Genomic DNA, 13,753 nt, shown 5'->3' on the forward strand with positions numbered 1-13,753 from the left:
AAAAAAAAAAAAAAAGTCTTTAAAAGCAATTCTAAAATGGGAAATGAAAGATTCAGAACAAACAAAAACATGACTAATGCTTATTTGAAAAATCAACTAAAATACAGATCAGTGTAGGTTTTGGCTACCACATTACTGTTTTGTCAATTAGGTGATAATTTTAGTGGACTGTTTATAAACATATGATGACATTTGTTATTACACAGTTTTTGTTTTTGTAAGGAGGAAGTTTCCCAGCTATATTCATTATAATGACAGATGATAATTGTAAACATAATTATGCTGGCATGACCCATATTTTGAATGTTTTGCTACCGATGCAAGCTCCTTTTTCAGTTTGATTTTGTTTAGGTTAATTCTGCTCTCAAATAACAAATAAAGGCACTCTTACACCTTTTACAGTGTTGCCACTATGGTCCATATAGGTAGAGGGTTATGGAAAATTGCAGATCGTGGAAATGTTGGTTGGTAAGGACCTCTGAGTCAGCTTGTCCAGCTATCCGCTTGAAGCAAGGCTGTTGTCAGCACTAGGTCAGGTCAGCCATGGCTTTGCACAGCCAAGCCTGGCCACCTCTCTCTTCACTAGAGGGTGGCCCTCTCACTTTGAGTCCCTGCTGCCTCCAAGGAGAGCCACCATTGCTATTTCCTGACCACCCCTCCTGATAGTTTCCAGCATTACACCCTTTTTCCAGTGCATTTGCAACTCAGGCATATGTTTCCCCTAATCAGAGTGCCCCTTTTAACTTCTTCCACAGTTTTAGAGCATGAATTCTACTTTTCGCCTGCATCATGGAGTTCTGTGCTATTCTGTGGGTCTTCTTGGGGTCCCAAAATTGAAAACAGGGGCTCAGGTATTCTGAAATACAGAGGAGCAGCAGGATGGTTGCCTGTGAATGAGGTACTTAGGCCTTTACATGCTATATAGGCTTTCCTTTCTGTCGCCTGCAGCTGACAGGATTTGATCTGAAGTTTAAATTTGGCACAAAATGCCAACGGATCATTTCAAAGATAGGCTTTGGTTAACACTGAAATTGCTATGGCAGAAAGCTGGCAGGGTCCTGGGTAACACCAGAAAGAGAGCTCTGTCTGACCTTGATTTGTGGAACTAATTGAACATTATTGAACATTATCTCTCGAAGTTTAGCTTATCTTTTTGCTTTCCAAATTTATAGTGCCAGTTCTACCCAAAGTGTTGGCCAAACCCGAGAATCTATCTGCGTCTTTCATTGTCCAGGAAGGTAACATCACTGGTCATTTTTCCTGGAAGATATCTAAGGCAGACCTTCACCAGCCCATGACAGGGTTTCAAGTCACTTGGGCAGAAGTAACCACGGAAAGCCGGCAGAACAGCTTACCCAACAGCATAATTTCACAGTCGCAGATACTGCCAGCAGTAAGTTGTTTATTACTTTCCTTTGCTAGCAGCTACATAAGTGTGTGTGTATGTATGTGGCCTATTTTTAATGTTTAGTGGTGAGGCAGATGTCACACACAGGGTTCTCTGTCTCTGTAGGCAAGTTGGAGCAGAAAGTGCTTAATTTTTCCTCCTTGCTGGAGAAACAAAGCACAGCTACTCTTCTTGATGACACATCAAACATTTTAATGTTCACAATTGTCAAATTAGCAACCATTGTCTGAGAAATGCCTGAAGGGAGGAAAAGATCATCTGTGTGGCAATAGATAGTTTTTATTTTCTTTTGATGATCGGGCCGTTCAACTTGGCGGTTACTGTAGTTTTACTAATTACTTGGTGTCCAAGTTGATGGATTTAAAAGAATTTTTTCTTCCTTTGTGTCACTCATTGCTCTAAGAAAAAGAAAAATCACTCCCCCCTCTGCCAATATGCACCATTGTCCAACAGACAAATAATTTAAAGGAGAACTAGTTTTCACTGTTTATTGAAAGTGTGAGAATTAAGTTTGAATTCTCCCCCCCATTTGCTTTAAGACAGCCTTTGCTATTTCAGTTCCTCTGGCAGAGGCAGGTGAAGAGCATTTCATTCAGACTCTGTTGCCAGATCCACCAAAGTCAACAAAAAGGCTGAAGCAGCTGGCCTTGATCCAGAGTCAGCTAACAACATTGGGAGTCCTTCCATTCACTTCAGGGAAGTGGATCAAGGCGATTGTATCTAGAACAGAGCTGGCTGAAAACCTTTTCACAACATTTGTTTCATCAAAGAATGTGTAAAATGTTTTGTTGGACACATCATACATTCAAATTTGTTTTCCACAAATCCAAGGCAAGGTTCTCACCGTTCTGTCTTAATTCCTAGCAGACTGCCCTAAGGCTAGGGCAGCTGTGTTTCAAAGCCTGTTGTTCTGGGGGAGAGCAACAAAGGTGACTGCGGATGCTCTAAAACTATGGGGCAAGCTACCAGGCAATGTGCGGAGCTGTTTTGTTACAGCTCAGCACAGACTCGGTGTGATCTGCACCAATTCACTCAAAGCTCGACCCACAGTCCAGAGCAGAAGCACAACGCAGGTACAGCCTTGGTCTTAGCAAACCGTGTTGCAAGATTACCTGAAGTGGTTACTGAGTCACAGACTCTTGGCTGCAAACAGCCGCCTTAGCACAACGATAAGCAAAGTTACAGAACATGGGATGTTACCTTTCACTTCAGTTTCCATCTGTTTTTTTCAGGAGCAGGTGTATGTTTTGATCAGAATTTCTATTCCTTTTAAAGCTTTTGATCCAGTTAGGTCTGAAATATATATAAAGTTTTATTTAAAACACTCCTTTGCATTCTGTTATGCTTTAGTTTTTAATCTTTTTTTCCTCTGTTTTCACTACTGTAGAGCCTGGAGATTCCTTTTATTTGATTATATATCACTATATGTATCTCTTTCTATTTATGGCAACTGGTTAAGAAAACTCTGGTTTGAGCTGAATCACTAACTCCTACCTCTCAGAAACCACCAACATATAGGGTATTTTATGGTGGGGATCATTCACTCATTCTCGTTGGTAGCCTCTGACTGATAAAAGTTTAACATTTACACAATGAGGGCTGAAACCCACAGGTCCCAACTGCTGGAGGAGCACCCGAAAGGGCAGAGTGAGTGTATGAGCACTATGTATGCACTCCTCTCCCTCCCCTACCCATTCAGTATGTTATACAAGGTGGAACAACTTCAGCAAGGTCTATTAAGAGCAGCCCCATCTCAGAATATGAGCTAATTTGGCAGTAAAATGACACGTTTTCCCCCACCTTTTCTCTCTCTCCTTTCCCTTTTACTGTCTGCTCTGGCAGTAACAGCAAATTATCAGTTTTTCCCACAGACCACTTAGGTCCCCCCACACCATGAGAGGTGCAGTGCCAGCGAGGGGAACTTGCCCTGCAAACTCCTGGCTGGCCCAGCCTGGCTGGTCTCAGGAGCACACCATGCCCACACTGTCCAGCATCACTGCCCCACCATCCCCTTCCTGGGAGCGGTCCTTTTCAGCTTAGAATAAGGTGAATCAGGACTTTTGATTCCTTAATACCCTTCAGTCTTTACTCAGATGTGTACCCATTTGGAAGCATTTATAAACTTACTCTGAAATTATTTTACACAGGTGTAAGTGGCCACACAAGGTATGGAGCAGTGAAAATCATGCCAAAGATTGGATTAGGAGCAGAAGGGCAGATTCTTACGGTGTAATTGAAACAAATATGCTGAAATCTGTTTAGCCACACTTATTTTCACTAGCTGCAGCAGGGGGGCAGACCTGTGATTTGCCTGAATTAATTTACCCATTAGCAGAATTCACAGACAGATCCAAAATAAAAACAAGTTTATATAATGAATATGTTTGTTAAAAAGAATGGTTAGGAAGTTAAATTTCTTTTTTTTTTTAGTGATGAGCACATCATCCATTTTCAGGAACACTAAGGAACAGTTTAGACTTCTTACATATGAAACCATTCCATTATGGTAAAAAAAAGTATGCTCAAAAGCAACAGCAAGCAAAAAATTCAAAGCAAACCCTCTCAACAAAGTAATGCATTAACACATTTCTAAGAAAATTTGAGGATGCTGGGGGTGACACAACCTGTTTAAACCACTGCTTTGTGTAAGTAGATCAACTATGTGTTATTTTTAGATGCTCAGAGAATTAATGCAATTTATTTATTTTTAGGATCATTATGTACTTACCGTGCCCAACCTGAGGCCATCGATGCTGTACCGTTTGGAAGTTCAAGTGCTGACAACTGGTGGGGAAGGGCCAGCTACAATAAAATCATTCAGAACACCCGACCTTCCTCCATTTTCACCCCACAGTAAGTAGTACCCCATTTTGACATGTGGTTATGTGTTCCAGAACTTCATCCCTCCACATGTAAACAGTTAGCTCGAGCCTTTTGCAGTCTTTATTGCTTGCAGGAGCATTATGTGAATTTCAGATGCGTGAAAATATTGGGTTTGTTTCCCCGCATAACTGTTCATCAGCAATGATGGAAGCAAATGCAGTCTTTCTCTCACTCGTTTTCTGTGGTCTGACATTTGCCATTCATTCTACCACAGCTCTTTGGTTTATGGCTATAGCACTACGGTCTGAAAGATGGTCTGTCCTCCAAGTACTACTTAGGCCTGGGGTTGCTTAGCTTTCAAGATTAGATTTTTCTGCGTAAATTCAGTCTGGCATGGCTAGAGCCTGATCGTATTTCTGAAGCAGTGCAGACTTCTTAATGGCCATTTCCAGCATTTTATAAGTTTCTGAAAAGTACAGCTAAATGTTGTGAAGCTCAACAAAAAATATAATGAATTAGTCCAAGATTCATCTGTTTGAATCCTTTTGCCCTTTTATAGTCACTAAAGTTGTCTTGACTGAACATGCCACATAGCTGTTGGCACAGGCAGTTCACTTACAAGCTGAAGGATTGCAAAGTGAAGGCGTCATGAAGACTTTTTAGTACGGATAAACAATGGTGTTACATATTCAGGGTTTGATATGTGCATATTTTCCTATTCTTTTGTTTAGGACCTCATCTGAAGCAACATCATCCACATCACTACAAGCCACCCCCAGAGAAATATTAGACTGTTTCAGATGATTATACAAATAACTGAGAGAAAAACTGAGCTCCCAAATGGAGGCTAGGAAAAGGCACATCTGTAGGAGCAATGAGCCTAGTTTTCCAGTGGAAGTAGCATCCTGTACGATCTGTATCTACTTTTCTGTAGTTTAGCCCTGACGAATTGTATTTGCACCAAGGCCAGGATGAAACATACAGCAAGTATAATTTCAGTATCACCACTACTCAGCAGACTGAAGATTGCATCCAACTCAACAGCTGTGAGAAAATGAAAAGTGCGTTCATTATAATGTTTTTGTATTTCTATGTTTAAAGTAGGTTGAAACGGTGCAGTGTATGCAGCTTTTCCTCTTAGTGACCTCTGTGTTAATATTTGCAAGGTTGTCCTGTGATGTATACATACTTTTGAACACTGAAGGCCATGTTCTCATCAGTGTGTTTAAATGATGTATTTTACTTAAAGCTCTGCCTGCCACCAGTTTCAAGTCCCGGTGTATTTTGCTGTTAAAGATCTCCATATGTCTGAAATAAGGACATAAGTAAAATAAATACCAGTAGCAGAAACCCTAAAATAGCTGATATTTAATAATTGCAGTATCACCGCAGAGGAGAATGATGATACATCTGTATCATCCATCTGTTCTGAAATGGTAATGTTTTAGCATGTAGATCTTTTATTAATGTAGTTAATAGCTAAAAAATATACAACATAGATGTACCATTGTAAAGGAACAAATGGCAATTAATAGAATCGTTGAAAATCTATGGCAATTAATACAACTGATTGATAGAGACTGGAAGAATGACTTTTAAAATCCCACTTACAATTTTTTGATATATATTATTTCAAGGTATAAAAATATCTTGAAAAGAAACTGATTTTCTAGTTAAAAATCTTAATAGTTAACATGAATATTTTCAAAATTGAAATTCTGAGGTGCATTTAGTATTCAAGTCGCTGAAGAGCTACTTTTTGGCTTTGGATTTTGATGCACGTATCTCTTTTCCCCGTGGATCTTTTGAACAGGAGGGTGGATGTATTGGCCCCATGCTATTCTGCTTAGAGAAAGAATTATGTGACAATATTCTGGCATCTGGAAAACATTGGCTTATAGTTTATTTGAATGCATTTTTCAAATTTAGACAGAAGGGTGCCCTTTTTAACCGTAAGGGAATTCATATTGCCTTATTGTGCAATATAAACTGTCTAGAACAATTTGCCACACAGAGAGACATCCTTCGATAGTAAACAGAAACTGCTTGGATTTATTATCGAAAGGGTGGAAAGTATCTGCCAATAAACGTCCATACAGATACTCATAATCAGCTTCTCATGTTCAAGATGTTCAAAGTGCTCCTGCATTCTTTAGCACAGTTTCCATTGCTTCCTGAACCACCATATGATGAGGCTAACAGAGCTCAAATGTTTAGTAGTCGAACTTTACAAGATGGCTGCTTTTTCTACCAGCAGATGCTACAGACTCACCTGTATTTCATATTTGCCTGAGATACTCAGTGAGAGGAGCTCAGACATTAGTGGTAAATATATTTTCCTTCTCTTGATGACAAACTGTTTTGTGGAAATTGAATATGGAGAAAAGAAATAGCTGAAACTGAGGATCAGAGTTATGTTTATGATAGTATTCACAAAATATTCAAATATAGTTTGTCTATACTAAAGTTTATAGCTTTTTGTTTCATGTGGTCTGATAGGGGGTTAAGGAAACTGAATTAATTTCTGATCACTTGCTTATTCCAGTTTTCCCACATTTCTACCATCGCTTTTAAAGGGCTCTTTTTTGCCATTCTCTTTCTACTTTGCTTGTTTTCTTTTTTGATATACACTGAGCAACCAAGAACTTTTCCAGAAAAATTCTATTGCTACATGGTTTGGGCCTTTAACAATAGTTTTAAAAATATTAAAGGCTATGGTGCTTTTAATTTCTTCCTCTATCATTTCCAAAATACATTGGCAAATAAACAGGTGAACTCTTCTTCATAAGATCTGTAGCATAAAGGTTTATTTTCAATTTTGGCAGAAGGACAGAGTCTCAGAGACTTTTGTCAGGATGGAAATGTTTCCTGTGTACAGGTCTTTACAAAGAAAACACAATTTGAATCAGACCCGTGTGCACCACTGCTTCGACATTTAGACTGCGCAGGGCATTGGTAAGGCTAGAAGTGATCTCCATGGTATTCTCTGAGAGCAGGAGTTGGTGGGAGCAGGGAAAGTAATGACATCAGGCTTCCCTGAAAACCAAACCCTTCAATCGCAGTCTATTCTAGTTATGCTGGAGCAAATCTGTAGTGACTTGATTAATGTTAATGAAATTATGTTTCATTCATAGTGACTTGGTAAAGCAGAGAACATGGATGTCGGTCCTTATTACAATGATGCCAAATCTGGCTTGGAGATAAACTGGAAGTTAGCAGGCCTGAGTGATCATACCCTTAGTCTTGGTTCTTGAGGGGAAGCCTCATTCTTCTGAGATGAATCAAAACGGTTACTGTGCTGATGCCAGTCTCTTTGAAGCATTCAACTTTTAAAAGTGGCAGTGTATTTTTGAAGAACATGGAGGAATTTTCCCTTTTAAAGAGAGATTCTGGAAATAAAAAAAAAAAAAAGTTGATAAAGCAGAATTGTATTGAACAAGTGTATTATATAGAGTCCACTAAAATGTAAATTATTTTTTTCCTTCTACAAATCAGCTTATCAACTCACCTTTCAAGTCACCCTCAAAATCAAAAATGAAAAATGCAAGGTCAGCAAAGCTCATGAATGGGTGTTAATTTCCCAACTATGAGCGATTTCCTGATTATTCTTTGAATTTAGGAGTACAGATTTGAAGTTGTTAGTGCCTAATTCATGAAGCCTTTTTTGCTGAATTGTACAGGGTATTGTCCTAATTTACTAGCCTAAGTCACATTAAACATTTAGTTCAGCAATAGAGTTGTAATTCACTACTTGATTCACTAGTTAAAGACTTATTTTCTTTAATGATATTGTGTATTAAAGAGTTAATATAGATATTGGGATGTTTTTAGGTACTCTGCACCTTTAACACTAATGTATTATTTGCTATGTACGATTCTGATGGATTTGTCAGTTGACTTCAGGATGCATTTTGTGTATCTTTATTTCTTAAAGGAGAAATATAAGATTATGGCATTTTTGCTAACTAACTGTTTTGTGAAGTGGATTTTTTTTTTGTTCATCGGTGATTTTTGTTTAAGAAGAGAATGGTTTATTCTTGTTATAACTTTTTTGACCATTTTTGAGTTGTTTATAGAGCAGGAGAAATTCAAATAAGACAGAACTTGTGACGTACTTCTATGTGTATCATCTTGAATATTCATTAAGAATATAGCACATACATAGACAATAAATAAGAGGTCAGACTTCTGAGATGCTGGAACATGCTCAACTTAGTGGCTTCAAGAAGAGCTAAGGACATGGTGTGGCAATGCTAACATTGACATTAATGTTTGGCATGGTCACACACAAAATCAGAGAAACATTTATTGTTAATGGGAATGGGAATTTTACCGTTGACATTAGCAGAACTATATAGAAACCTAAATACTAGCCAATTTATTCCACAATACTTTCATCTCCATGCTCCCAGCTGGAGTCAGGGAGAGTTTCAGATAGGCAGGCCCTGATTCAGGAAAGTATGCAGAAGAGGAAACTTCCATATCCCCAAAAGAAGTCAGTGTGTTAGAAGTAAACCTTTGCAGTTAAGAACCTTTGCAGAGCATTAGTGATGTCTTGAATAAAGCATGGATGTCAAAATTTGCTTGAATACTCTCTTAAATCAGGGCCTTACAGAACAAAGTATGGGACCCGGACAGTTCTAAATTCTGTGTACACCACCATAAAACAATTATTTTTGTCTTGTGTATATGTAAATGTAGTTGTGATATTGACTTATTTATTAATTCATTTTCCTATACTATGTGCCAAGTATATTCCTACCCTTTTTGATCAGTACCTGTGAACATCAACTACTAAAAATAATGTTATGCAAAGTTGTGCATTGTAACCAGGAATATGATGCTAATAAGCTGTTGCATGTAGTTTTAAATAATTAAGAAAACCCTTTATTTAAAAAATGTAAATGAATACCTGCAGATGTTGATGATTATATATGGTTTTGCATGCCAAAACTCATTGTTCAGTTGTGGGCATGAAATGTAACGACTGTATTACCTCTACTGAATATATTAGGAAGGTACAATTTACAAAGTAATTAACAGAGCTCTATATGTAAAACTTTTCCTTTTTACTTAATTATATTGTAGTAGAGGTAACAGAACTGCTTCTCTGTTACCCAAATTGGCTGTAGAAATTATGTTCCTATAACACTCATTTAAAGTCAGTATTTATTTATGTACGTAATACAAACAGATTGGTCTTATGTGTCTGTCCTGTTATTTAGAGAAAAAAAATACACTTCTTGTAAAGAATAATTTGTAAAAAAATGTAAATGTAAATAGAGTCTGATTTCTTTTACTCATTATTTTCTTGTTTAGAATTTGTACATACTGTTTAGGTAATAAACTATCCTACATCGAAATCTTGCTACATTATCTCCTGCATTCAGAATTTATAGTTTTGTTTTTCTTAAGTTGAAGACCTAGAATCATCTAAGAAAAATCAGTGTCATGCCAAGTACCTTTGCTACATCTGCATCTCACTGTGTATAAAACCATATCATTTTATCCTCCGTTTACTACAGCATTTTGTTTACTTTAGAAAGTGATCAAAATAATCTGAAAATAAATTTAGATATCAATTGAGCTTTTTATGTTGAAAAGCAATCCTTGAAGTAAAAAATTGGACTCAAGAACTTGCCATCCCTTTCTCTGTGAAGATTTGTTCACCCTTTGTAATACTAACTTAAAGTAATTAAAATGTTGCTGGATCTATGTTAGTGGCCTGATCCTGCAAGTCAAGATTTTCATGACTGAAAATTGTGGTGAAATCTATGTATACACCAGATTTGGAGTATTTTCCATTTTAAAGTGCCATATCCCATGATTTAAATTCTCTATTTTTAATAAATGTAAATATCTGCTTTAGTACAAACATTTAACTGTTTCAAATTGTAATAGATGTGCTATCATTCTCAGATGCAATATCTTTAGCTTGGGGATGCACCTTTGACTTACTCTTGACTTACCTAATAAACATTCAGGTTTTGTTAACTTGAACATAAACCCAAAAACGTCCTGGTATTGCTTTCTCATTAGAATAACTGCTTATATTTTTGGTTTTGGTTTTCCTTTTACATAACTGGATAATATTTAGAAAACCCCATATAGTTGAATTTCTCTGCAAGCTGGACTATTTCAATGATATTTGCCATTATGGTTCAGCAAACCCAGGCAAGAATGATCTATCACCGTGGATAGGTAAGTTGTCAAAATAAATAGTCAAGTGTTCTGTATGCTGTAATTCAAAATATCCTTTCATTATTTCCTTCCATAACTTCAAATAAATGTATGTCTCTTTTAATTCAATGTTGAATAAAACATTATTTGGCCTTGAGCCGGAACACTGGCTGTTAGCCCATCAGTGGCAGTGCAGCACACATAAGGGTAAAGAAATCACAGGGGAGAACACTGAGAGCATAAGCTTTGAAATAGAGCCAATGTGCAAGAGTCCTGCAGATGTGGAGGGAATAGCCTTCCTGCTTCTACTCAAGGTACTGGCAGGAGCATAGATTAATATTTAATACATGCCTTGCTATAAGCATTTACTGAGAGTGCCATGTGGCACAGAAACTAAAGAATTTATGAATGCTTCCTGCACCTACTTCCTCACCTGTGATGATGATTTATTCATGTATGTAATAATAAGCTACATTCAGGAGGTCTGTTTCTTCTCAAAGGAAGATCAACTTTGGAAATAGTGGGTTGTCATTTTCCAGGGGGGTTAGGAAAATGTGTTATGCACAAATATCCCTTTATATTTGTGTGCAAATATATTTGTATACCAAATAGAGCTTGCTTGTCTTTTTCACAAGCTGTCCAGTAATATATGTGCAATGGCTTCAAAATTTTCAATTCTTAAAAGTAAGCCTGTTTTGCTGATTAGTTATTAGCCAACATATTTTTGTAATTCAATTTAGAAAATTTTTCCTGATTTAAATGGTTCAGACTGCATAGTTATTAGTAGATGCAGAGTGATAGGGTGTAATTTCCACCCTGTCACTTCTATCTAAGTGAAATTAGAGGAGGCAGATTGGGGACAGAAGAGCATAGGTGGCACAAAAAGAAAGTAATCATCTGATGTATTTGTTTCTTTGCAGACTTCCAATTTCCAGTATTAGTAGTTATATGCAACCATTCAACATAATCTTTTAAATTTCTTTTCTGAGATGTGCCACAATACTTGCTTGAAAAATAAATATTTCAAACTTTCGGTGAACATACCTGCAAGCCAAAATCAATTAGACCGTAACTCATAAAACAAGAATATACAAGAAAAGAGTAAGCTGGTGGATGCTAATGGTTGTCTCAGAGCACTTAGGGACAGCTGTTCTTTTTGCTTGGTGTTTATTGAATCATACTGGAGACAAAGAAGAATCATAGGCATTTTTCTTGCTTTGAGTGAAATACCTCCGATCACAAAGGAACCCGTTTAGTTCGCTAAAGGTGCTTCATGAATGTCTGGGTTACCAGAGGTAGAGAGTAGCTTAACACTGTAATGATGCACTAGTGAGTAAGCCCTATATTTTTATATTTTTCTGAAGATTGTATTAATTTATCTCATCGTTTTGCCTGAACATCTTTTTTGTTTTGTTTTGTTTTATAATGGATCACTGCTCTTGGCTTTTGTTTTACATTCAGTGTGAGAACTTGTCTCATTTATTAGTCTTGGTCATACATGACAGGCTCAAAACATGTTTCTCTTCACTGCTCATTGCTATAAAGGCTTAGGTTTCTGATACCTTTCCAATAAAAAAAAGACATTAAGATAATACGTATACATTCATATATTTAGAGCTGATTTCAATAAAGGGCTCCTTGTCGACAAAGCAATATTAGTTTTTAGATACAAAATATGTCTGCAGCTGTATGTCATTTAGATTATTATGTACATAGTACAGTTTTGGAGAATAGGAGACCTTACTGTCTTTTTAAACAACAGCCATGCTAGACACAGGAAATTGTAGCAAGCACACTGAAACATGTTAAACTGATAGGTATCACTCATATTTGCAGCTTGATAAATGCTGTTAAGACAATAAATTATGTTCGGGTTAGCTAAATACATCCCTGAGGCTGAGCAAAACTGATCCAAATTCATCTGCAAAAGAGATGTGGATGAATACCAGAAGCCTGGAGAGAGGTGTAGCAGGAACAGTATAAACTTCTGTGCCTGAATAGTATCAAAAAGCACAAAACTGACACAACATAAATTGATATGTTTTTTTCCCAATCACTAATAGTGAATACTCAATACTTTAATAAAATCTTAAGATGATCCCACATTTACTTTGTAGGCAATTTTGTAACTTTTTTAACTTAGATATAAATATATAAAATATGTACAAATATAATACAAAGAAATTAATCCTTTTATTTCATTAAATTTCATTTTTAAAATTAATATTTACCTAACATTGTTCTTAGAATGACTCAACAGAAAACTTGCATAGAGCAGTGTAATTCAGTTGAGTGAACAGTTCAGTTTAGGATTCTCTTCCTGAAATTCAATATTTGACTGAAAAAATCTTCCTATTTTCAAAAATAATATATGCAGTTATTGGGAAACTATGAGTCAAATAATGTAGTCAGTGGTTTCAGTAGCTGTTGTCAGACTATATCTAGGAAACTTGTTCTCCTATCTCAGCTAACCTCAAAATATCTAGAATAGTTTATTGCATGCTATCATTCATAGATGATAGGTTGCTCAGGGCCTTGCCCTTTCATGTTTTGGAGATAAGCAAGAATGGGAATTCCACACCCTCTCTTACTAATTGCTTGTGAAACAACAGTAAGGCTAATAGTGACTTCTTAACTATCAAGAAAATTTTATGGGAAAAACCACATGGCATAAGCAATTTCAATTGCGTGATAGGCCTGTCAAATTACAAAGAAATTGAAAAAATATTCTTTTGAAGCATAAGCTAGTAGGTTCTTTTATTCTCAGTAGGTTTATGATGAAAACCTTCTTAAACTGAAAAGAAAATGAAACCTGCAGCTATTCAATATATTTTTTATTTTGTCAGGCATTAGTTACCCCACAAGCCTTGAGAAATGGGAAGTCGATCAGCCATATTTCTAGAGAATTCATACTGCTTGCTTAGCTTGCAAAACTGAATGAATTCGGACTCACGTGACAGTTCACCGTATTAACATATTGACTTTCAACAAATTATTAAATATTAATATATTCATTAATATATTCACGTTGGGCGCCAGACACCCTTACCCAAGAGGATGCGATACTGGGCCTGGTGGTCACCAATGCAAGCGAGCTCGTCGGAGATGTCCAGATCGGAGGCAGCCTGGGCTGCAGTGATCATGCACTGGTAGAGCTCATGCTCCTGAGGGAAATGGGAAGAACAAAGAGTACAGTCAGGACTCTGAATTTTAGAAAAGCAAACTTCCAGCTCCTCAAGGAGATAGTCAGAAGGACTCCCTGGGAAACGGTCCTCAGGGACAGGGGAGCAGAACAGAGCTGGCGGATCTTTAAGGATGTGATCCACAGAGCGCAAGAGCTCT

The 13,753-nt window shown here is 37.0% G+C and overlaps 1 protein-coding gene across 1 annotated transcript in view; it reads left to right on the forward strand.

Moving 5' to 3' along the window:
- The window catches only part of ANOS1 (anosmin 1), a 126,836-nt gene extending 121,815 nt beyond the window's left edge, over window positions 1-5,021 (forward strand). The window contains exons 12-14 of the mRNA XM_009639485.2: window positions 1,170-1,393; window positions 4,120-4,261; window positions 4,963-5,021. Of these exons, the coding sequence (XP_009637780.1) occupies window positions 1,170-1,393; window positions 4,120-4,261; window positions 4,963-5,021 (425 nt within the window). The remainder of the gene's footprint in view (window positions 1-1,169; window positions 1,394-4,119; window positions 4,262-4,962) is intronic.
- The last annotated feature ends 8,732 nt before the right edge of the window (window positions 5,022-13,753 follow it).

Source organism: Egretta garzetta, unplaced genomic scaffold (assembly GCF_000687185.1).
Source record: "Egretta garzetta isolate BGI_Z169 unplaced genomic scaffold, ASM68718v1 scaffold545, whole genome shotgun sequence".
NCBI classification, from domain to species: Eukaryota; Metazoa; Chordata; class Aves; order Pelecaniformes; family Ardeidae; genus Egretta; species Egretta garzetta.